The 25,747-nt window shown below is 36.7% G+C and overlaps 4 protein-coding genes across 4 annotated transcripts; 2 read left to right on the forward strand and 2 right to left on the reverse strand.

Moving 5' to 3' along the window:
* Window positions 1-190: 190 nt before the first annotated feature.
* On the forward strand, window positions 191-12,868 carry LOC113686988 (kinesin-like protein KIF3A). Its single transcript, XM_089192080.1, has 19 exons — window positions 191-370; window positions 488-749; window positions 2,476-2,620; window positions 2,723-2,807; window positions 2,942-3,047; window positions 3,337-3,476; window positions 4,362-4,559; window positions 5,530-5,585; window positions 5,969-6,087; window positions 6,479-6,571; window positions 7,531-7,687; window positions 8,062-8,134; window positions 8,881-8,988; window positions 9,509-9,619; window positions 10,012-10,137; window positions 10,251-10,304; window positions 11,101-11,175; window positions 11,427-11,575; window positions 11,957-12,868. Exons 1-19 carry the CDS (start codon window positions 365-367, stop codon window positions 12,060-12,062), a joined length of 2,169 nt encoding a protein of 722 aa, XP_089048206.1. The 5' UTR covers window positions 191-364; the 3' UTR covers window positions 12,063-12,868.
* Window positions 12,869-13,132: 264 nt separating this feature from the next.
* Window positions 13,133-16,622, reverse strand: LOC113686989 (uncharacterized). The gene has a single exon (XM_027204685.2). It carries the CDS (start codon window positions 16,521-16,523, stop codon window positions 14,922-14,924), a length of 1,602 nt encoding a protein of 533 aa, XP_027060486.2. The 5' UTR covers window positions 16,524-16,622; the 3' UTR covers window positions 13,133-14,921.
* A 38-nt stretch (window positions 16,623-16,660) lies between these two features.
* On the forward strand, window positions 16,661-18,583 carry LOC113686992 (A-kinase anchor protein 17A). Its single transcript, XM_027204688.2, has one exon. The coding sequence runs from the start codon at window positions 16,689-16,691 to the stop codon at window positions 18,156-18,158; it is 1,470 nt and encodes a 489-aa protein (XP_027060489.2). The 5' UTR covers window positions 16,661-16,688; the 3' UTR covers window positions 18,159-18,583.
* Window positions 18,584-20,234: 1,651 nt separating this feature from the next.
* On the reverse strand, window positions 20,235-24,707 carry LOC113686990 (membrane-associated progesterone receptor component 2). Its single transcript, XM_027204686.2, has 2 exons — window positions 24,358-24,707; window positions 20,235-22,144 (listed from the first exon to the last, which is right to left on the reverse strand). Exons 1-2 carry the CDS (start codon window positions 24,647-24,649, stop codon window positions 21,879-21,881), a joined length of 558 nt encoding a protein of 185 aa, XP_027060487.1. The 5' UTR covers window positions 24,650-24,707; the 3' UTR covers window positions 20,235-21,878.
* Between the last annotated feature and the right edge of the window lie 1,040 nt (window positions 24,708-25,747).

Raw genomic sequence — 25,747 nt, forward strand, 5'->3', positions numbered from 1 at the left:
GATAAAAGTCGCGACAAATTTTGGAATTATCACAGAGGCTATAGAAAGGGTTTGGAATGTCCATTCTAAGCTTACGAGGGATATGATGAAATTTCACACTTCGCCAATGAGATATCTAAGGCTTCTTCAAGATTGCGATGTCAAGATTTATGTTGGACAGTTGATTGTTTCCCACACGACACACTACAGTGAAAGCGCGGCTACTAAGCCCAAGCAACGGAGCGTTCATGACTACGTACCTCAGCAAGAAATTCAATGTGGCGGAAAGTGTCTCTACTTAAAAAAAAAACTGGAATATTTCACTATGATGTATACCATGAACAGCTGAGAAACATTTAAATATTGTTACGAGCTTCCAAACATTATGCCTGTAAGATTTTTTCTCTAAATCATGATTTTGAATGATACTTTGATGCCAAAAGAAGGGTGTACTTCTGATGAAATTTGTTATGTTTGGAAATCTTTCATGATCGATGTATTTTTTTAGGTGGACACAGAGTCGGACAACGTTCGGGTGGTTGTGCGATGTCGTCCCATGAACGAGAAAGAGGTTTCCTCTCACTGTGGTGTGGCAGTGAACGTCGAAGAAGGTCGAGGAATGATAACCGTGAAGAACTCTGGTGCTCGGTCAGGGGAACCACCAAAACAGTTCACTTATGACAGAGTGTTTGGCCCAGATACGAAGCAAGTTGATGTTTACAACGATGCAGCCAGGCCTATTGTCAACTGTGTCCTGGAGGGTTACAATGGTGAGAACTCTTGCTAAAATTTTCGTTAAGCTACGATGAACAGTGCGAAATACATATACATTGTACATTTGAAGACCTTCTCATACTGAGATTTACAGTTAAATGCCTTTGCTCTCGCCTTTATTTGCCTTGTCAGGGTGCGTTATCATCGTCAAAATTGATATGCGAACTATATAGTTAAAGGGTTAAATTTCTCAAAAAGTCTTTTTGGTTTACAATTACTTTCTATCAACAGCTCTAGCTCTTAAACCACACGCTTTTTCATGATTAAACGATTTTGATATTTGTTGCTAAAATCACCGTTAGTTCCTTTTTTTTCTTTGGAGTGGAGGGGGGAGAACAGTTTTCCCATGAGGTGTATATTTTGGATGGAAAATGGATTTGCTGGAAAGTTCAGTGTTTTAATTAATATTCTGACTCTTACTGTATAATGTCTTAACTTTATTCACCATGAAGCAGTGATTGTTCCATTGATATCTTATTCCTGATTGAGTCACAGTTATCTGCAGCCAGGGGGAGGTGGAGGAAGGGAGGAGGGAGCGGGGGGTAGGGTTTTGGAATACTGATATATCAGATATTTTCCAAGGAGACAAGTTTAAGGGTTAACTCATGTCTACAAATCAAATATCAAAAATTTATGTGAAACAAGATAATTTACACCTTTACTGAAAAACCAAAACACTTTGCAATCAAATTAATCAATTACCAGTAAATCAATCAAAGAAATGAATGCTTGATACAGGTTAACGCTTTACATAGGGTCCTAAGAACAAAGTTGTCATAAAAAAGGATAAAAAACATGACATCATATTATGTCATAATTGACCACTTAATGTGCAAAAACTTGTTCAAAAACACTACCAAGATTAATTTCTGGAGAAAAACATGGATCAAATTTTTCATGAAAGATTATTCTTAGATTTATTTAAGTGGTTCATTCTAAGTGACAATTCAATATTGCAAGAGAACAATACAAAAAAGCTTTTTGGAGCTCAGTAAAGGATGATTATGATTGCTTAATAGAGGTGAAAATTACAGTGGGGAAAAATTTGGGACTTTCACAACCAACTGCTTGTAAATACAGGGTCACCACTTAATCCATTAACTCCCAAGATCTCATTAGTAATTCTCTTTACTATCTGCCATATAATTCTTATGGTGTTAGTTCAGAGAATTTGATACTGAATCAACAATGAATTCCCTAACTGATATTGTTCTTTATTCTCATTGCTTGTCTGTTTGATATTGTATTGATGTAATGAGAGGAGAAATTATGTCTTGGTCACTCATGGGAGTTAAAGGGTCAATATGATGCGGCTTAGTACAGGTTTGACTGTATACTTGAATTAAATGTCCCTGGATACTTGATTGTCTCAAATGCCTGTCTGGGCCTGTATCAGTATGTGATCACTTTGTCTGCTTATTTTCTGCATTAACTCTTTGACTCAAAAGGTGATTAGATCTAATTCCTCCTAATAATATCACCCCTGAGTTACACATGTAGGTCACAAGAATAAAGGAAATGATCACCAACTAGAGAGGCTCTTGATAATTAAACAATGTAAAGAGAACAGTATGGAGAATATACGTACTGATGTTAGGGTGTTAAGGGTGTAAAGAAAGTATTAAAATCTCCTAGAAAATGATCTAGGCATTTGAGTGGACAGACCAGGGGTCACATCACATGAAGCAGTATGCACTGACTCATCTTTTTCTTAAAAACCAGGTACAATCTTTGCATATGGACAAACAGGGACAGGGAAAACTTTTACAATGGAAGGGGTCAGGTCAGTTCCTGAACTACGTGGAATAATCCCAAACTCATTTGCACATATATTTGGACATATTGCCAAAGTAGCTGGTGACATAAGGTAGGTCAGATATTAAAAAAGGTGAAATTGTTTAATACACACATTTTTATCTTTCTTGATATTAGCATTTCAGTTGATACAAACAATAACTGTTCTATCCAGGTTTCTTGTACGAGTGTCATATTTGGAAATCTACAATGAAAACGTGCGGGACTTGTTGGGCAAGGATCAGAATGCAAAATTAGAGGCAAGTTGTGATAGTGGTTTTTTTTTAAAAACCTTTAAGGACAGAAAACTTAAGCACCATTTTTATATCATCTTTCCAAGGTTACACTGATTTTACTCAGAACTGTGTCAAATTTCTATTTCTTGGCACTTTAGGTCAAAGAGAGACCCGATGTTGGAGTTTATGTAAAGGACTTATCTACATATGTCATGAACAATGCTGATGATTTAGACAAGACAATGACAACAGGGAACAAAAATCGTGAGTGTGTTACCTAACCCTTCCTAACATTAATATCCAAATTCTCAATATTCTGTTCTTTTTATTTCCTTTGGTGCAAACAATGAGAATTTGTTGAACAATGGTGTTAGCCATCTGAACTTGAAGAGCATTGATGTGACTTCAAAAACTGCAGGATCAGTTTTCAGAGTGTATTATCAAATGAGACAATATAGTTTACTTTTCAGAGGTACCTGTACTTGCCTTGAATGAAATATAACTTTTTCTCGTAAAGCATTTGTCCAATCTGTTCCCTTGTTTGTGATTATAGGTTCTGTTGGGGCTACAAACATGAACGAACGATCATCACGCTCTCATGCCATCTTTACCATAACTGTGGAGTGCAGTGAAAAGGGGCTTGATGGCCAAAATCATGTACGCATGGGAAAACTGCATCTTGTGGACTTGGCTGTAAGTTTGCTTCATGGTTGGCTTGACTGGACATACTCGAACAGCAACCTGTTGTATGTCTCTTGAAAGTTTTGCAAAACAGTCACCTTAATTTATGTTAAAGTTTCTCAAAACAATAACCATACAGGCAGAGCTTTCAACATAAGAAAAAAAGAAGAATATTCCAAAAATGTCAAAATGGTGACCAAAGGCTCAAGGATTGTAAATCATGCCTGGTCACACAATCACACTTTGTCTATTGGCTTTGAAAATGCTTCTGTCATTGATAACAGTGGTTTAAGAACAAGGAAGACTCTGGAAGCATGGCGTACCAAACTGACTCCTGCTGTGGTCAGTGATTCATGTCCACTACCTGGACAATACAACATTCTTTTTAACCGGCAAACATTCATAATCATTTGTAGTGTTCTCCCTTATTTTAAGCATGACAGGTAAAATAAATTTTCAAACTGGTAAAGCAATCCTTTTACCTTTTGAATTTTCAAGAATTCCAAGCAATTTTAAATGGTAATAAGAGGTACTACAGGTGGTAAATGTTACTAGTTACTGCCTGAAAAGGATAACACTGCATTTGCATCACTATTTCATAGTTTCTTACTTTTTTATTCAAATTTTTTCCGCTCCTTGTCATTCACATTTCACCCATCAAAGATTGTAGTTCAGGCAGTTGAAAGCTCTCGAAACTCTTAATGCAGTACAGAAACCAGCTTTTCTCCCTCCATCTTTCTGATAAGTCCCTTGCTAAGTGGATATATCAGTATTAGAGAAAGTTACTTGCCAGACAAGAAAGTCAACCTGCCTTAAAGACCAGAACTGGGCTAAATCTTTTCAATCCTTTTGTGGTCACAAAAAAACCATTTTCTTTTTTCACAAATTTAATCACAGGGATCAGAACGACAAGCAAAAACTGGGGCAACAGGTCAGCGATTGAAGGAAGCAACACAGATCAATTTGTCTCTCTCCACCCTTGGCAATGTTATATCTGCACTGGTGGATGGAAAGAGTACTCACATTCCTTACAGAAACTCTAAACTTACAAGATTGCTACAAGACTCATTGGGTGGGAATTCCAAGACAGTAATGGTGAGTAAACTGTGAAGCTACAGAATTTGTAATAAATTAATTGTTTAATGCTTCAACCCCTAAAGTTACTATTATATCTAATTTCTTCATAAAAAGGAAATGTGAATTAAAGAATTAGCTTAACCCTTTAACTCCCAAGATCTGATTGTTAATTCTCCCCTGTAGCTGCTAAACATTTCCTTGTAAATTAGTTATGAGAACTTGGTGCTAGATCAAGATAGCAGCTTCCACCTGATAAGTTTGGATATTCTCATTACCTGTTTGCTGAAGAATGTATGGAGAATGATAATTATAGACCTTATTTAAAAAATATGAAAATGGTGATGAAAATGTGTTGATGTAGTTTCACTTGCAACAGGCATCACATTCATTTTTAATTTTAATGAGCAGCTACAAGGTCCTTGGAGTACTAACCGTAGGCTTTTACAACACAGCTGTCAAATGTCTTCATTTGTGCAAATGTTGTAATGACTAAGTGGGGTGCTTCCAGGCTGTCAGAACCATGTAGTCTCATGAGTTACAAACAACCACACATTAACCATCATTAGTCACTGTGTTGTAGATGTGCATAACTTTTTTGATAATTCATTAAACAGAAACTAAGGTAAATCAACAAGCTACCTGTATTAAACAAGTTTTGTGTTTGAGAAGTCTTGAGTTTTGGTTTTTCCTACTTTTGTTTCTTTTCTCAAACTTCTATGAATGTTGAACTTCACTTTTTTGCAAGACAGCAGTTGTCTCTTATGTTTTCCTTGAAAAATTTGCACAGGAAATTGGAGCTCCTGGCAGCCAAAATTAACCCCCACATGTGGGCCTTAAGGTTGACAACTGTACAAGGCTTCACATGCAAACTTTTGTTAGATTAGCTATAGGAAACTATTTGTTGCAGAGAACAAAAGTTACTGAAACATTTTTGGCTTGGATAGATTCTGTGGCTTCTTTTAACACTCTATAATGTCTAATTCTTCAGATTGCTAACATTGGCCCAGCAGATTACAACTTTGATGAAACAATAAGTACCCTCAGGTGGGTGAAGTTTTGTCTTTAAAACTTGTGCTGATAAGATACTCATGTATGCTAAAATTAAATTTTAAGGAAAATACACAGAATTTATCTGAAGACTAGGTGTGAGCCCCCCCTCCTTGCTCCTCTCCCAGTCGATAAGTAATGAGCCATTCGTTAATTAGTATCATTAATTTATGACTTTGTATATGGATTTAAATGTTAATTTAGTCAATAATTTCACTTTGATAAAATTACTCAGTCCCAAAATACAATTTCATGCAAGAGCACTCCAAACAAAGGTTACAAACTTTTAATGTAGGTTTATAGCACTAATCATATTTCAATAACATTTAGCCCTTAAGAGTTAAGTTCCCTCATGTGTGCAATGTAAAATTTACAAACAGATATGCAAACCGTGCCAAAAATATCAAGAACAAAGCTAAGATTAATGAAGATCCCAAGGATGCACTGCTGAGAGAATTTCAGAAGGAGATTGAAAGACTTAAGGCACAGCTTGTGGAAGGCAAGTTTACTTAATGTATACATATGGAGGCCGTGTGGCTAAGTGATCAGGGCACTGGGCCTGTAATCATTTTCTAAACAAGAAATTCACTACAAATTACAACATTTCCTTTACATGTGGCTGGAATGACAGATAAATGTGTTGATCCTTTAAATAATCCCTGATGAGTAACCAAGACAGGATCTCCTTTCAATATCACTAGGCACAATGTCATGCCAACAAGTAATGACAATAAAGTAGAATATCAATTATTTGTGGATTATTAGTTGATCCAATACCAAATTCTCTGAGCTGACATCATAAAGATTGCATAGCAGACTGTAAGGAGAATTATTAGCGATCATTGAGGGAAAAAGGGTTACATTAATAATAATTATTTCTGTTTCATCAGAGGGAGGTGGTGGTGAGGAGGAGAGTGAGTCTGAGGAAGAAGTTGAAGAAGGTGGAGAAATAGTCAAAAGGAAAAAGAAACACAGAAAAAAAAGTAAGTTGATAAACAACAATGATACAAGCAACAAATTTATTTTCCTTAGTGATTAAAATACGCATGGAACAATCCCTACCTGCAAAATAGCAAGGTTAATCAAAGTGGAAGCAACATAGACATTGAAAATTCTTCAATGACAAGTTTTACGGATCAAAAGAAATGACTAAATGAGCATGCATATGAAAACAGGAGCAAGCAATGAAAACAGGCCCCAGTTGTTCAAAGGTTGGATAATGCTATCCATTGGATAAATTGCTAGACAGTGGACAATGCAATATGTTTTGCTATCATTTATCAGCTGGATAGCAATTTACGTGCTGGATAGTGTTATGCATCCTTTATTCAACTGGGCCCAGTGTGGATACTACAACTTGAATAAAGTTTATATAGGAAAGAAATGAATCTTAAAAGATTATGATTTGCTAAACTTATCAATTAACAGGTTTGATATATACTTGGGAACCTTATTTAAGACCAATTTAAAACCTCTGATATTAATCCTTCTGAAAATAGCTTGAAAATGTGTACATTGTTTGATTAATTTGTGAACTGAGATGAAGTGCATTGTTTTGAATTTGTTCACTTTCAGAATGGGCCAGGTTATATCTAAAATTCTGACCAGTATTCCTTAAATTTTTTTTTATCACATGTATAGACTAAGTGAGATGTAAATTATTTTTAAGAAGGCTGAGTATTATCCTTCAAATTTTTAATTTTTTTCCACTTAAAGAAAAAAATCAAATGGTTTTTCACTTTGTTTGATACAAAAAAAATGTAAATTTAATGGGCTGTTCCTAATAGCTCTTGGTTACCCTGAAATATCAACTCAACTTGAAATTATTGTTCAAAATTTGATGTACAATACATAGAAGTTCTAATTTATTACTGAATTTTCTGGTACTCCAGGTTACCTGTTCTTATATAGAGTAATAGATTTTGTTTTTGTGCTCCTGTAGGCAAGCATGCTCTTCCGCCTGAGAAAGTAAAAGAACTTAGAGCTAAGATAGAAGCAGAAAGAGAAAATCTGCAACAGAAAACAGACATGGCAGAGGAAGAGAGAAATAAGGCTGCAGAAGAACTGGAAAAGAGAGAGAAGGATATCAAGGATTCTGAGTATGGACTTAATTCATTCTTGTTTATTGCAGGACTTTGTTTGAGTTGTAGTACTGAGATATGAAATCTGTGGTGAATTAAAAGGTGGCATGTGAAGCTTAGCAGAGTCTGTCACTGATATTCTTTTCGCAACATTTTGACTTCTTCTGTGATTGTTAATGAACAGACCCACCACAACCAAGAATTGATTTGTTGTGTTTAATTTAAAGGCAAAGTGTTGTTAATGGTGATGTTATCCATGTGTCTGCCCTACAATAGATTATAAGGAAGAACTATTGAAGAACCAATCAAAATGCATGAATAATTCATCATAAAATTTGAAAAGGTGTTAGCTTAGTTGCTGATTCAATCCATTTAAAATTTTTTTTTTGAAGAATGGAACACATACGACTTCAAGAGAAACTTAAGGCTGTGGAAAGCAAGATTATCGTTGGGGGAGTGAATCTGGTCAGTAAGCCAGCTATGACATTGAGTTTACCCCACTTCATTTTCAACCCTTTAACTCCTAAGATCCAAAGATCATTTCTGCTCACCCTCTGTTATACATTTCTTATAATTGTGGCATAGAGAATTCAATATCAAACCAAACAATATCCATAAGTTGATGTTTTTCTATCTTCTTAACATCTTTCTTCCAGACAATAGACTGACATTGTATGGAGAAATTACAAATTGGTCACTCCTAGGGGTGAAAGTGTTAAATGTGGATTGTTACTGTCTGAATGATATGGTACCTCAACTGCCATATCTGTACTTTCTGTATAGAAGATGGTGATTTCCAAGGCTTTAGCACTAATTTAAAAAGAATTTTACCTACATTTGTAAATAGTTTGTTGAATTTCACTAGTATGTTATGTTAAATGTTAATCCATTGACCCCTGAGAATTACTAACATCAAATTTCTCCACACAATATCAGCCATGAATCACACATTAAGGTCACCAGAATAAAAGAAAAGAATTGATCACCAAATCAAGAAACTCCTGATTATTAGGCAAATTCTTTTTGGAAATTCTTCCTTTGGAAATGTATAGAGAACAGTATGGAGAATATTCATGCTGATCTTAGGGTGGAAAGGGTGAATGCAAATCTTTCATTGTGAGTGGTTGACATGGTCTTGCAGTTAAAACTTTTTTTTTTTGGTCCAACCTTTGAGACAAAATGTTCTTTACTGTGTCATTGTCAATTTATAGCTGGAAAAGGCCAAAGAACAAGAGCTTCTCTTGGAACAATCTGCGAAAGAACTCTCTGCTAGAAAGCAAAGAGAGGAAGAATTGCAGAAACTTATTGAAGAAAAAGAGGTCAGTTGAATGTGTGCAAAATATCCCAACTAAACAGTGGATAAGAATTTTATAGCCACCGTTAAATCAGATGGACTCAAGTGATTTCCCAAATTATACTGACATCAATTTGAGAATGCCCGTAAAGATACCTCTTGCAAATTGAGTTTGAGTAAGTTGAGTTCAAGTAAGTTGAATTCTGTAAGTTACAGAACCTCAATTTTTCCACTGTTATTTACAGCGTGCTTGCTTTGGGCTTGGGCCATGAAAGCTGGAAAAGTGGAAAAAAAAACTTGGTCTGTAGCTTCTATAGAAAACATGGTTAATAACTGAAGATATGTATTTTATCTTTGGGTTCAGATAGTTGGGGGAGATTCCAATTCTAACAATCTTTTGAATTTAGTGAACCTTACAGTGAAATATGACCTGCTAATTAGACCAATGGTTACTAACTGAGAGATGTAACAGTACATTTTAATGGTGGATTTGATGATAAATACTCTGACAGTGAGTTTATTTGGTTGATGTGTCTTTCATGTAGCAAGAGAGAATTGACATTGAGGAAAAGTATGCAAATCTTCAAGAAGAAGCTGCTGGGAAAACTAAGAAGCTTAAGAAAGTTTGGAGCATGCTTATGAGTGCAAAATCAGAGGTATTTAATATGTTGATATTGAGAATTGAATTGTAAAAACCAATAACAAACCAAGAGGCCTATACCTCCTTAGCTAAACCTGCTCTCTACAGAACTACATGTATGTGACAATTTTTTTATGGCTTTTTTTCCCTGGGTGAGATGCTAGTCCATTCTATATTGCAACCCTTTCCCCCTTCCTCCTTGCAGTTGTTGCCATTTATGCACCTGGATGGAAAGGGGCATTCTAAAAGTTGTGTGCACCTCAGGGAAATTTTTGCTCCTAAATACTTATTTAAATGTGACTACATGCATGGGGTTGTGTGTCAACTAATTTTGTTGCTGTTTGTGATTGATTACCGTACTCTCATATTTTTTTTAAATAACTTATTTGGCAATTTTCTCCTCTTCAGATGGCAGACCAACAACAGGAACACCAGCGTGAAACAGAAGGTTTGTTAGACAGTATTAGGGAGCTGCGGAAAGAACTTCAGTTTGAAACCAAGCTGATTGAGAGCTTCATTCCTCTTGAATTTCAGGTGAGATTGCATCCTACACTTGATTATGGCCACTTCTGACAATGAGTGAAGTTAGCTGATAAATAAGTATTGTTATCTTTTGCAAACTTACACTTTCTTAAACTTTTTCTCAGGATCTAATTGAGCAGCATGTATCATGGAATGAAGAATTAGGAGAATGGCAGCTTGTAAGTGATGCTGTATGATAATAATTATAATGATGATGATGATAAAGATTAATATTGATGATAATGATCATTATATTACCAACAACTGCATCGCAAAGTGGAGTTTGGGTGCCTCAAACATCCAGGAGCTTCTACTATTGGCAGCCAGTTCCTAGATGGAGACTTCTCCCATAGCTGGCAAATCTTGGCACCCCAGCCATGAGCCCCCACACAAGAAAGGGGAAAAGGCACCTGTCACACTGAATAAACAGTGGAAAGAGGGAGGGAAGGGGTGGGGAAAACTGCCTGGGTAATAAGCTGCCACTCCTTACAACACTGCAAGTTCACACTCAAAGCACACACAAGAACACCTCCAACGAAGAGCACATGGAATTCCAACGGCCGCGCATTTTCCAAAGACTGCTGACTACTAGAGAACGCCCTGTTTTTAACTCCATCAAATTGCATTTAACTGCAATGATAATAATAATGATGATACTAATGACAAAGTATTAAAAACTTATATCTCTGGTCTGCCAGCTTGGTTGGATAATCATAAATATTTTCAACTTTAACATCGATTTTTCATGGTCATGATTTATGTGTCGATCACATAAATTTAATAAATAATTCAGCCAAAAATACTATTTTATTTGAAAGAAGTGCAAAGTTGAATATGTGAAATGAAAATAGTAAATTATTGACATGATGATTGCTAGTTAATATAAGAATGTTTCAGGCAGTTACTTGTATTGTTGTCCTAGTGCAACCCAGTTGATATGATTATATAACTAAAAAGTCACATCTTTCCCTTCAGAAATTTGTGGCATATTCTGGGAACAACATGAGAAAAGCCTCTCCAAGTCCAGATCCTAAAGACAAGAACAAGGAGGTATACCATCATTCACTTACTTAATTGGTTACTTTTCCTTCCTTAAAATCATAAATACTTCTTACCAACTGAGTTCATGATCCATTCTGTGAGTTATGGCTCAAGTTTTTTCCCATTTGGATTTATGGCTCAATTGTGAAGCACATGGGCATGATTCCAAGTAGGAAAAACTAGGTTCCATAACTCGCTGTGCAGACTGAGAAGATGAGGTTTATAACATTAATCTATTATTAATAACTCTGTGCTTTTAGCTCAATGAAACAGATTTATCCAGTGTGTACTTGGCTTATGAACACATGAACTATGCCTTGGGGTATGATGAACCTACGACAAGACCCAAAAGTAGCTGTCCAAAGTCATCCTGGCCAAAGACAGCAGGCAGACCAAAAACTGGGAAAAAGTAAGCATCAGTGGAATGTATTTAACTTAACACTTTCATTTGCTCTCTACTGGATGGCAATACACCATACACAAGCACTTACATTTCGTAGTCAGCCATGAGACACTGCAGTTAGTCGAGGAGCAGAGTCTCCAAAAATAACACAATTCACAACTCACCTCACAGAAAAGGTTTGGTGCCATATTCTTATAGAACAATATCTAAGTCTGGAATCTCATAAATTTTTTCTTTTTTTACCTTTCTACAACTTACTAAATTTTTAAGAGGTATGGTTAAGTTAATTAAGTGAAATAATATTTTGTTCAAGTTTGCAGGGGGTTAAAGTTAAACTGGTTTATGAGGTGTTCTACTGTTGTTACATTTCTTTCTTTTTAATGGCAGAAAAAAGTCAGAAGGTGAGGACGGAGTAAACAAAAAGAAAGAGGATGATGCACAGAAATACCCACAGTCCAAAAGGCTTTTGAGTCCAAAGAAACACTTTGCTTAGTAATTCACATCTACACTTCAGTAGAAACTGAGTTTATATTGATCAAAAGTTATGTTTTTTTGCATTGTGAAATCGGGATTTCAAAGCTAATGGTCACTTTGATCATACACTCCATGCCATTTCCTTTCTTCGCTGCAAGTAACTTGAATGAATGGCTGAGACATTCCTGTTGGTCTTGCAAAGACAGATGAAGATAATTTTGTTTTATCAATTGATTTGATAATGTAAATTGCCTCTTGTAAAGAGTTTCTACAGCTGACCTTGAGCAAAGGGCTAATGTTAGACACATCAACTCTGGAAACTCATAACCAAGGCGAACTTAACTCAGTAAATAAATTCAAATTATCTTGTTGAACTTCTCTTCCCCTCCCCCCCAGTTTCTTTAGAAACTTATCCCTTTTATTCAGATGACAGAAGACCCTAGCTAGCATTGAATACATACTTCATTCAATCCACTTGTTATGGCAAAAGTGGTTCATGTGTCAAAATTGAATGTGTGGAACATGTGTCCCATTTTAATTCTGCCACATAACAATGTCTCAAGGTGGAGATAATAAACTTGAACGTTTATTTCTTTCTTACATCCTAATCATTTATTCTTGCATTGTGTTTACCTACCACATCAACATGTGATCAAGTGTTTTTGGAAAATTGTGGCGTGTTTATGTCGTTTAATATTTTTATTTGTGCTATTTATTTGAGAATAAGATACCATGTACATAGTACTGTAATTACAGATATTAACCACCATCAAATAAATTATTCATGCAAAGGATAATGAAATTAATTAAAGATACTGAACCATACCAGTTGTGTTGGCTTGTATCAATTAAGAGTTAGTGGTAACATGTAACTTCTCCCTTCTGCATCCATAAATTATCCAGCAAACTGGTAATGAGAATGATCAAACTTATCAGGTAGAAGCTGTTATCTTGATTTAACACCAAATTCTTGTAACTAATTTACAGGGAAATTTGTAGCAGCTAGAGGGGAGAATTAATAACCAGATCTTTGGAGTTAATTGGTTATTCCAGGAAACAAACCAACTCTTCATTGAATATAGGCAAGAATTGATTTTTAAATATTTATTATACAGATCTAAATAATTAATGGTATTTAATAAACATCTGATAATTCAGTTAATAAATCAATAACTCTAACCTAAATTATCTATGGAAATTTATATAAATCCTGTAACACAACTGCTTTTCTAGATATTTATATGATTCAGCAGACTGTATTCCATCAGAGACATTAAATACTTTCTTACACTTAAATAAATAATCTCAGATTGACCACTGACAATGACAATTGTTGAGAAGAGAATTCATGCTCCAGACATACTCACAATGAACACATGCACCAACACATGGGTTGGAAATCTCAAAGATAATTACATACCCTTACTAACTGAGTTCCAGGTCTGTGCTGTAAGTTACAGACCAAATTTTTTCTGCTCAGATTTATAGCCAAAGCATGAAGTGTGTAGGCCATAAATTCAAGTGGGAAAATGGTGTTCCATAACTTACAGTATGGACCAAGAAAACTATTTATCATGTCTGTTTTCGAATGGAGAGAGAAGACTTGGATTCAAACATGGCTTTGAATATGACCTGCTAAATTGACTAATCAGGGCTCAAGTACTACTTGAGAGATCTGATAAAAGGAAATGTCTTCCAACACTGATATGCACCAGTGCTTTGCTAATAGAAATACCATGTATTATATAATAAAAATACTGGCACTAAATGAATTTAATTTGTGGAATCATTGTATATCATAATTGTTATGTTAATTTGAAACACTTCATATAAAAAATCCTTTAAAATCTTTGCAATTAATGTACCTGCAAATTAACCATTCCAGAAAGAAATGAATTTTTTTTTCACAATACAAAATTAAAGCCTTGTATAGTGTATACAATATTCAATTAAGCATACATGGTATAGAAAGGATTTTTTCTGTCTTGTCAGGAGTGTGGGATGAAGAATAAAATTCTGATTGCCCATAAGGAATTGAACCTTAGACCTTCAGATTCAGTGCTCTGGTGCTCTACCACTAAGCCACAGAGCATTAAATCCGAAGATCTGAGGATCAATTCCTTATGGGGACTCAGAATTTTTTCTTAGTCACCCGCTTGTGACAAGACACAAAGAACATCTTTCACCATTTCTTTACCAAGCTCAAAACCTTACCATGTTCCTTATTCAAAGTTACATGGTATTACCTTATAACTCCCATAAGTGACCAAGAGCGAATTTCTCTTGACAATATCAATACAATATCAGTTGATGAGAATGCCTGAAAATGTAGTAAAAATTCTAAGGAGAAATTCCTTTTTGGTCATTCATGGGAGTGAAAGGATATAAAAACACCAAAGAATTGCAAGGAAAACTAATATTGTAAGATATCTTAACACTATAAATATAAATAGCCTATATGTAGCTGTACCCTCTCCCCCCCCCAAGGTGATGAGGGAACACCTAAGCAAACCTGACATTAATTGTTTTCCATGTCGTCACCCTTTTGCAAAAAAATATATTATGACTTTTGATTGATTAACCCCTTTTGTTGATTCTTTCATCAATTCTGATTGGCCAGAGTTGGTAATTTATTTTCATACTAACCAACAAGATGGTGAACAAAATGCTTTGGAGGTCAATTTTTCAGACGACAGCAATCTACGAAGAGGTTTTGAGGCAAGTTTGCACAACTTTTGAAATAGAGACATTTCAAGAAGAACAGCAGGCATTCCCTTGCTCCCATTTCACCTTAGGGGGAGGGTACTGCTACACGTAGGCTACAGTATAAAGCCCCACATCTCCCACCCATGACAGCTTATGGTACCCCTTTCATCACTCATGAGCTCATATCAGCCAGATAGCCAGGAGAGACATCATCAACAACAAAATTTTCAACCACCAAGTCATCAGCTGGTTCCTTATTACTTGATGCTTCTTGGAAGTAGTGATCACTGCAGCAATTGCTTCCAGGTAATTCTTCCCACAGAGTTTGCTCTTCAAACTGACAAGCCTTGGCAATCTGATAAGCAACATCAAGACTTTTCTGAGCTTCCTCAAACTGCCTTTTCTGGTAAAGCAGCTCTGTGTTGCAAACGTAGAAATGGAATTTAGTCTGCTCAGATAACTCATCCAAATGACCTGCCACCCATTCAAGATGTTTGTTTGACACATCAATCTTGTGTTGTGAACATGATCCCTCTGTGGTCTGTTTAAGCAACAATGAGGCTAGTCTTATGTACGAGCAACACAACTTGTCCAGGGCACTGTCAACAGTCAGGCAATTGGTAAATATTGCTGCAGCTTGTTCGAATTTGAACATAGCCTCTGAGATCAGTTTTAAAGCAAACTTAGGCATTTTCTGGGCAAAACTGGTCAAAATAAGTCCTTCCTGAAAGCACAGGTCTCCAGTGTCTTCACACACCTCCAAAGTTTGCAGCTTTTTCCTGGCAATTGTTAAACATTCTTCTGCATTTCCAAGATAGCCATCTTTTTCATGGACATATGATAAATACAAATAAGCTCGGCCTATCAGCAAGGTTTTGTTTTTGCATTTGGCTGTACTGTCAACTGCTTGCTTGAGAAGCTGTTTTGACTTTTCATAGAGCTTCTTGCGACAGGCTTCTTGACTTTGCTCAAGGAAAAGAACAACTCTCAGGTCATTATCACTGAGCCTTTCCAATGTTTGAGCAAAAAATTTGTCCAATTCCTTGAAATTAAGTTTCTGCCTCAAGTCTTTAAATTTAGTGACAATTCTCTTGTATTCTTGGTTCAGATACAGAGAGGGGAAAATTTTAGCGGCATTGATCAATCCATTTTTTTCTGAAGCAATCTCAAGAGAGGATCTCATGCAGGTGGAAATATCAAACTCTAAACTTGAAACCATTCCATCATCTTGAAACAATGGATCTGTGAGTAGTCTCTTTCCTATCAACTTTCTAGCAAACACAAAATCGATCTTAAGGGCAACAGTTATGCGAATTGTCGCATCTTTGCCAAAAAACCGAAACCAGAAACCAAGGCAGTTCTTAGCTGAGCCTTTCTTGTGTGTTGAAAGTGGTGAAAAACGACAAAAATCCTCTTGACACTCGTTTGATCTCGGCTGTTTGCCATTCAGTACAAGTTTGTTTACGGATAAGACTTGTAAAATGTACCTCAATCCACCAAAACATTTCTGATCGCTCTCGTCCAGAGTCTCGTAGTTAATCGGCAAACAGAGCTTTCCATTATGACTGCTGACTTTAAGACTAACGAAACAATCCTTCTTCGGGTCTGGAAATTTCAATTTTGAATTTCTGTTTACCACAGGCTCCAACGGTTTTGAGATCACACGAAGAGACGGTTTTTCTGCTCTTACTTGCTCTAACAGCTTTAGCACAGCTGATCTCGTGCGAAATACATGCGGCGAATCGTCGCAAGTAAAAGAATTATTGCGCGACATTTTAGTTGCATTCTTTCAGCGCGCTTTTTCACCAACGAACAAAGAAACTGTCAACGCTCCAGACCAAACAAAACGTCCGCCATTGCGTTTGAAGTGTCCCACAATGCACTACAAATTTTGTTGCTATTCTTTATCGAGGCTAGGCTACCAAATGTATTGAACGAGATGGCGACTCAAGTTTGTGGAGACACTTCCGAGGCAACAGAGCTGTGCGCTACACAGCGTTTACATCTTAAACCTACGGCTAAACTTGGCATACATGTCACTTTACCAGAGATAAAGGTCGCTGGAGTGTCGATATCTAATTGGGAAGTAATGGAGAGGTTAAAATCGATGGTGGCTCCAGACCAATTCAACGTGTTAAAAGTTGTTGAATCTTCGATGGAGTTCATTCGCTTTGAGGGAGAAACAGACACCAAAGGTTTAATTATAAAATTTATTTCAAAATTAGAAGGAAAATTTATAAAATTAAGCGGATTCGCGGAACCCCTCAAAGTTCGGGCAGCGGAACTGAAGGTGAAATTTCCTTCTGTGAACGATTGGAATTCTTTCTTCAGGGAAGCAGGGAACTTAGACGAGCGAAATCCAGGCGAAAGACCGGACACTATTGTTATCAAAGGATTACCGTGTAAGTGGTTTGCAGACGATGATTCAAAGAGCAAACCAAGCGAAGATGTCTTGGCTTCTGTTTTTCGTCGTTTTGGCAAAATCCGATGCGTAGATATACCAATCTTGGATCCTTACAGACAGAAGTTGTCAAACAATGAATTTCAAACTTTTTACTTCGGCTCACACCTGCACTTTGATGCTTTTATTCAATACAATCAATACCAAGGGTTTTCAAATGCTATGGGAGCATTAAAAGGAATGAAATTAATGCACATTTCTGAAGAAGGACGTGCTGCCACTGCTAATATCCAAGTGGATTTCGACAGAACATGTCATTTGTCAGCCAAAAACATTAAAAAAAGAGAACAAGAGAGGCTGAAGTTGATTGAAATGGAAAGGAAAGAGGAAGAAAGGAAAAGAAGAGAAAAGGAGGAGGCAGAGAGACAGAAAGAAATGGAACGTCTGGAAGAAGAAAGAAAGGAGGCTGAACGGAAAAAAATTTTACAAGATGCGATCAGGAGAAAAGAAGAAAGGAAAAGGGCAAGGGAAGAAAAGAAAAGAAAAAAACGTGCAGAAAGGAACAGGAGGGAGATTGAACGGAAAGAAAGACAAAGGCAGTTGGAACAGGAAAGGGAACAGGAGAAAGCAGAACAAAAGATAGGTGCAAAGAGGCTACTTATGGAACTTCTTCAACGTGTGGCTGCAGTGAAAGAACAGGAAGAGGAAGACAGAAAAAAACTTGAAGAGGAAAGGAACAAGAGACTAAAAGAATTAGAAATGCTGAAACAAATGGAAGAGAAGAAGCGAAAACTTGAAGAGGAAGAGAGGAAACGGGAGGAAGAGGAGAAAAGAAAGAAAGAAAAACTTGAGGAACAAGAAAAAGAACTGAGAGATAGACTAATCCAAAATTTGAAAAAGATGGAACAACGAAGAGATCAGTTAAAGAAGGAGCTGTTGCAGAGACAAATAGCAAGCAGCACTGCTAAACTAACATCTTTTGTCAATGATACTAGTACTGGAAAATAAAGAAATATGTGGGACTGAGTGGTAAAATTTACTCAACCTAGGCATCTTGTAAGCATACTCTCTGTCTGGAATAAAGGGAGTAAATTTTTTGAAGAAACTGTGGTGCTGCATCCATGAGGAATATTGCAAGATAATTTGTCTTTTTTTAATTGAATTGATATGTTAATTGCCACTAGTAAGAGTTTCTAAAGCTGATGTTTCAAGTAATAGCCCTTTGTTAATCAGAGCTCTTTACAGTGGCCAATTTGCATTATCAACTTATATGATAAAACCAAATTATCTTTGTTTGGAAATTGTGTTGGGAGGAAAGGCAATAATGGGTGAGCAGCATACTAAGCAGGACTGCTTGTTTCTCCTTTGTAAGCCTTGTCATTACTGCATTGATTCTTGAATAAAGAGCTCAGTTGTAGGCTTTTCCAGGGCAATACATTGTATGCCTGATGTTGTCTTGGGGTTCATGCAGCATCTTGAATTTTTGGAAAATTATCTAAATTAAAGAAGCAGTGGCCTAACAGTCAGTGCACTGGACTCTGAGTTGAGAGGTCTGGGCTTGAGACCTGGCCTGGTCACTATGTTGTGTTCTTTGGCAAGACACTAAACTCCTCTCCCCACACAGGAGTAGAAATGGGTACCAGCAAATTGCTAGGGAAGTCTGACCAAATGCTGGAACATAACCTTGCACTGGACAAGGGTCCCATCCAGAGGGAAGTAATAATACTTGTGGTTTGTTTATGCTTCATGGAAACTGGGATAAGCCGAGGATGGGTGGGTCACTTGGCTTGAGTACAAATTTTCTGATTGCCAAATAGCCACTTAGAAAATGGCTGAGGTTTGAGTGCAGTTATGGTTCTCGCATGGAAAGGACCTGCTGCATAGCAAACTTTGCCCTCATAGCTTAACCCTTGAACTCCCAAGAACTTATTATTAATTCTTCTCTCTGGCTGCGACACATTTTCTTGTAAATTAGTTATGAGAATTTGTTGTTAGATCAGGATAACAACTTCTATCTGATAAGCTTCAGTATTCTCATTACCTGTTTGCTGGATAATGTATGGATATTATGAGGAGAAGTTTCATGTTAATCACCTCTGCAAGTTAAAGGGTAACCCTTTAACTCCCATGAGTGACCAAGAGAACATTTCTCCTTACAACATCAATACAATATCATGCATAGAAGTGATGAGAATAAAGTAAAATATCAAGTAGGGGATTATCAGTTGATCCAATACCAAACTCTCCAAATTGATATCATAAGAATTGTATGTCAGGCAGTAGAGAGAATTACTAACAAGATCTTGAGAGCTAAAATCTCCTTACTGTTTGCCAAATGATTCTCATTATGTTAGTATGGAGAATTTGGTATTAGATCAATTATTAATCCCATAATTGATATTTTACTTTATTCTCATCACTTTTCTGCTTGATATTGTATCAATATTGAGAGGAGAAATTCTGTCTTGGTCACTTAATGGATTTAAAGGGGTAAGGCTAGGCTGTTAAAATTGTAATGAGTTTAATTTAATCACAGGTTGGCTGTATGCAAGGAACACAGTTTTACATACCTGTCAAACCTGAATTAGGACCTATCTTACTTGAACAATGTGGCCCAAATGTTTTAGTCACAAACTTTTGCACTGTTGAGAACTTTAGCACATTAACCATTTACACCCCAACATCAGTATGCACATTCTCCATACTGTTCTCTTTATATTTCTCAAGGTGCTGACAATAAAAATTTGTTTACCAATCAAGAGCTTCATCAGTTGGTGATCATTTCCATTATTCTTGAAAAACCCTGTGTGATTGAGTATGATGTTGTAAACAGAAATTAGATGCTAATCACTCTTAAAGGGTTAAAGCCAGTGGCTTCTCTTTACTCAGGAAATATATAGAGAATGCTAATTTTTTTTGGCGAAAATACTCGGCTATAAGCCGAACCCCCTACCTTGGCGAGAATTTACCTGTTCTCAGTTTAATTTGTTGGAAAAATCGCTCGGCTTATAGGTGAATAAATACGGTATCATATTAGTGTAAGGTGTAAAGGGTTGAAATGTAAATAAGCACAAACTAGGAGAATACTTAACCAAGTTACTACATGTTTATTTAACAAAAGTAAACCCACAGCGTTGAGCTAAGTTGTCTAGTACTTGCTCTACAAATTCTTTTGCCTGCTACATGTCTTCAAGGGTGGATTCTCCTTTCTATCCTTCTAGTATTCACAATGCACGTAAGATTTCTGCACTCACTTTACAGGACTGTCAAGTCCGCAAGACAAATACTAAGGTACCGTAATTAATTCATGTGCTTGAATCACCCACTTAAATATCACTGGAATTTAGTTACATGCAATAATTTATTGTTTCCGAGGCAGTAATCTGAAAATAATTGGTTGTTAACTTTAAAAAAATCCCAATGCATCCCTTTTTGCTCTAGTATTAATCTTACAAGAAATTGCTAACCCCTTAACTCCCAAGATCTGGTAATTAATTCTCCCTGGTAGCTACTAGACATTTCCTTGTAAATTAGTTATGAGAATTTGGTGTTAGTTCAAGATAACACCCACCTGACAAGTTTGTGTGTTCTCATGCATGCTTGCTGGCCAATCAGAGCAAAGGCAAATTTTACAAGAGGTTGATAAGAATTTGAGGAAAATCAGATAATATGTAAATAACCTAAAACCAATGAGAACAAAGCTGACCAAGATTGGTTTCATTCTAGCGTCTAATAATTTTTTGACACAAGTTTTCCAGGCTTTTGACACTCAACTGAAAATTTCCTGAACCATTGAAAGAAATACAATGAAATTTTGTAAATTAAGCTGCCAAGTTTCTCTTTCTAATCTCCAGTTTTTACTGATGTGAGAGACTCATGTTACAATGATGATGTGGGATGACAACCACTCATGTAAGACAGATGGACAGTGAAGAACAATTCTAGTTTAGCTACTGGGACTTCTTGCCATCATCCTGTCTCTCAAAAAATTCTCTCTATATCTCCCATTTGTAACAAGCACATCCCTATGTACTTGTCCCTAGCATGATCTGTTCTTTCAAGATGTGAAGAACACAACCTTTTACCTCTTGAAACATGTTGTGTCCAAGTAGACTCACTCACACCCAAATGGGAGCTGGTGTAGGTTGCAATAGTACATGTATTTTAAAACATAACAATACTAATATCCTTAAAGTAATCATTTTTTTTTGGTCATTATTGGTTGATCTATGCATTCACCTGTCCTTATCTTCAAGTGTTAACATTCACTGGCCAGTATGAAGGAGAAGACAAATAACTTATTATTATTTCAGACTGGGGAATGAAAAGCCAGAGTAAAATCTATTTAAAAGTGACTAACACCATGCAAAACACAGATAAATGTCAGTATCTGCACACATACCCCTCCTATAGCCCAATAACAGTCAATTTGTAGAAAGTTTGGGTTAATATTGAGTTAGGGTTAAAATTGAGTCTAGGAGGGGGTAGGTGCACAGCTGCTCAGATACTGACCTTGATCCCAAAACACATTCATGAACAATTTCAATAACTAGCAAAGTATCACTTGACTGTTAAAAATAAATGTCAAATTCCTGAACATGCCTCTGTACATTGGATAATTTCTCTTTCGTATAACTACTGGGCTATATGTTCACTGACACAGTTTCCTCATGCAACTTTTCTCTTTTCACATCCTTCGAAATTCCTAGAGAGTTCTTCTTCAATCTTCTATTGTTCTTTCTTATCTCCTTTTCCATCTTCTTCCTCTGTTTCTGATTCATCATACTGTTGGGGTTTTTCGCCTGGTTTCAGCAGGCGTCCAACCATGTCATACTTCTCCAAAAATTGTGTTTCCCATTCCCGCAAGGAATCCATCTGCATGCTGTTAAGGTCTGACAAATCGTCATACTCAGTTTTGACAGCATCATTTCCGACTGAAAAAGTTGCCAGACCTCTACTTGCATCATGTCCGCCAAAGACACTGTAAGGACCCCCTGTAAGATTGCAAGGGAATTACAATTAAGTATTATTAAAGTTTTTTTTTTTTAAGCTTTCATGAATGTATTTTGAAAGACAATTTTCTGTTTCCCTTCTTCTTGGTATGTTTTCATTTTTTAATTCGTGTGCAACATGGTGATCTGATTAATTAGCCTGTCATATTCAGAGAACTTGAACCTGACAATGAGGTTTATGACAAAATTTCCTAGAAACCTATATTTTTTTGGAGTTTAGTTAAAGTCTTTTGAGCTTTTAGTACTGGAAAATTTCCACTTTTGGTTGGAATTAGCTTAATTCAAAGCCAAATGTTGTATTTAAATTGATATGACTGGAACATCCTTATTTACCCAGTTTGGACTCAAGCATTTTAATCAGAAAATAAATTTTTATTTAATAAGTTTCTTCTTCCAATTTTATAGGGAACAGGTTCAGAATGACAAGTTCTAAATAATGTTAATGTTTGTGAGCAAGCTGAGACCTATAAAGAGTTGCCCAAGCAAGAAAACAATAGAATTGCCAATTCATGGCTCATGCTCTTTGGGCTTGGGCCATAAATCCGAGTGGAAAAAGTTGGTCCATAACTTGCAGTAAGAACTGAAAAAACAGTATCTATTCCTTACTTTTCATTAGATCAATTCTGTTATAAGAGTAGGCTGCTAATTTTTACATGTATTGTTCTTTTAAATCATATCTAGTGAAAAAGTTTTGAAGGAAGGCAAAATATGGTAATCCAGTTACAACATTCAGTTTACACACAATAGCTCCACCAACTTGCAAACCTAAGCCTTGATACCTATCACTAAAAATAAAGCTCAAACTGTCAAGCAATACTAATACAAACAGTTATTTTGATCAAGAGACCATGATTGTGGCCCCAATCAGACCTCAATTATGAAAACTTCAAGACTGTGAGAGCTACATTTCAACTAGCAGGGTATTCAGGACTTCATGAAAGGGGTGAGTATCTGAGGAAACTGAGGTGCTGCATTGGTGGAGGGTATTACAAGATAATTTGGATTTATAAACAGAGTAGACAATGTAAATTGGCCAACATAAAGAGTTTCCTAACTTGATTTTTCAGATGCTAGCCCATTGTCGGAGCAAAAGACAAAAGGCTGACAATCAAAACGTCAGCCTTAAACTCTTTATTCTGGACTTAAACCACACTGCTGCTTATATTAATAACATGAACATTCTTTCAAGGTGCTTTCTAGGTCTTGAAGCATTTACTGACGAAAACACTATAAAAAAATGACTGCATGATCATGCAAAATAAACCACTCATAGCAGAAAACATATTTTTTTTAATGAAAAACGAGATCACGACTGTGCCCTTGCCAAGACCTGACCTTGTAACAGAAGATATCAAGTAACCTTGAATGACACAATTTTAAAAACACGCCATATAGCATTGATAGCATAACAATAGAATATTGAGAGCATAAAATCCGTTAGCTTATATCCGCTCGACTATTAATTTCTCCTTACATCCCAAGTGGTTTGAATTACAAGAAAGTTATACTGTGCTTCGATCCAACACAATTTTGATGTGATTTTTCATCGTGACTGTAAAATTGAATCTGATGCGTTTGAACTAGCCAATTTTAACATACAAACAGGAAAAGTAACATAGTCGCAGAGATCCATTAGATACGCTAGCATGAAACAGTCCTAAGAATGAACGTTTTTAATATCTTAACAATAATTTGAATAACAATGCATTCAAAAGCAAACAAAAGACGAAACTTAAGAGAGAGCGCCAATTTTGAGCACGTTGGGTTTAGTGTTTTGTACTTAAAAAACATGGCCGTGAAATTCAGTTTGCGAATGATTAAGGAGATAAGTTATTTTCAGTGAAAAGCAAAGCCGTCTGGCTAGATGACGCCCGCAAAGTAAGCATCTGAAACGGGAATCCTGCCATCAGTTTGCAAGAGCCGTTTGCAAGTTTCGTCTTCCTGATCACCCAGACAGGATTTCGCAATTTCTTCAACATCGCGTCATGAAAGATTCTGCATTTTTTTTACTAGAAATAGGGAACACTGAGTACCCCAACCAAGTAACCCCTGCAACTTGAAATTTTCCGACAAGAAAACATCGTTTACTGCAAACTAATCAAATCGTACACAAAACGATCGATAGCAAACTTCTTTCAAATATTTCTGGTACATTTCTGAGTATTTCAATAACACAAATCATTTTTGAGACTAACCTGGACCGTAGAAGTCTTTTCCTCGAGTGACATCAAAAACTTTGCCGTTGACAGCCAGCAAGACACGCTTTTGCTTCACCCCATCGTATTCTACCAACTCTTCAGGAGTGAAGTCTCGTTTCTTCATAGGTTCGAGAGGTTTTTCGCGAGGAGGGGGAGGCGGTTTCCTAAATCTAGATTGCACAATTTTTCGAATAATTATTACAATAACAAGCAATCCAATGATTTGCACAGGGGAAGAAAGAGATTTAATAAAGTTTAACACCGATGACACGACCTTGTCGAGGTCCATTTTGCAAAAATCCCTACGTAGAGCGCGTCACAGATAAAAAGCCTAGGGATTGTGGGTAATTGTGGTCACATGTTGTAAGCGTGTCTCCTCTTGAAACCAGAGAAAAAAAAGTGTACGTGTTGAAACAGAGATCTAAATTACTGGTGCGCCGAATCGAACGTTGTATTTATTGTCAGAAACAAAGAGCCGGAAAGAACTTTTTTAAGGAGCAGCGCATGACCTGATTTGACTAAAAAGGTATAAATTGCCTTGTGCTAAAGCAACTATCTGCTCGTTCCGAAATATCAATCAGTAAAGGATGGCCCGCACAAGAGCAAGTGTAGTAATTTAGTACAAAACATGTTGTGGCAAGATGTTCCGACTGAAAAACTTTCTTGCAAAAGTTTTGACAAGTATGAACGCTCTGTGATTGTGCTCCCGTTACACAAGAGAATTTAAAACGTCCACGAACAAAGTCCCTGCCCTATCCATGTTGGGTGGATTTCCCGGGCAAAAACCTCCGGCCTCTCCAGACTCTCTGATCTTCCTGACATTCTCAGAGGCCGGTTGTTATTTCCCGCCTGGGAGAGAGGGGGCGCCAGGGGATTTTTTTCATGTCACGATGTAATTTTCTTTATCCCAGGCTCTGTAATACTCCTATTCCCCACCACCACCCCCAACCCTCTCATTGGAAGCTAATTGCCAGTCAGTCTCTTCTTCATACAGCGTTGGTGATGACTAATCTCCCCTCTGTTCCCCTGAAAACAATGTGATCCCCCAAAATACTCCCCCGGTCAGGCGATATATAATGACTTTTTTGTTAAGCTCATTGACATAGATTCAAATATCTCTGATGAGTAAACGACGAAGTTCATTCGTGGTTTCCCAGCATGGGAGTGCTTCTGACTTTTCATCCAAAGAAGGAAATCACTCGCGAACTCCCCTTTGCCCTCATGGTAGGAGTGCCCGGCGTATGTTGTCCTTCCCTCTCGGATGATGGGATGGGATGGATTCAGGCCTGTACGGGGTTTGAACCCACGACCTCTGCGATACCGGTGCAGTATACAGTTGGCTTGTTAGCTCAGTAGTACCAACTGAGCTAACAAGCCAACTGGGAGC

This window comes from Pocillopora damicornis, chromosome 13 (genome assembly GCF_964200805.1).
Source record: "Pocillopora damicornis chromosome 13, jaPocDami1.2, whole genome shotgun sequence".
Lineage (NCBI taxonomy): Eukaryota > Metazoa > Cnidaria > Anthozoa > Scleractinia > Pocilloporidae > Pocillopora > Pocillopora damicornis.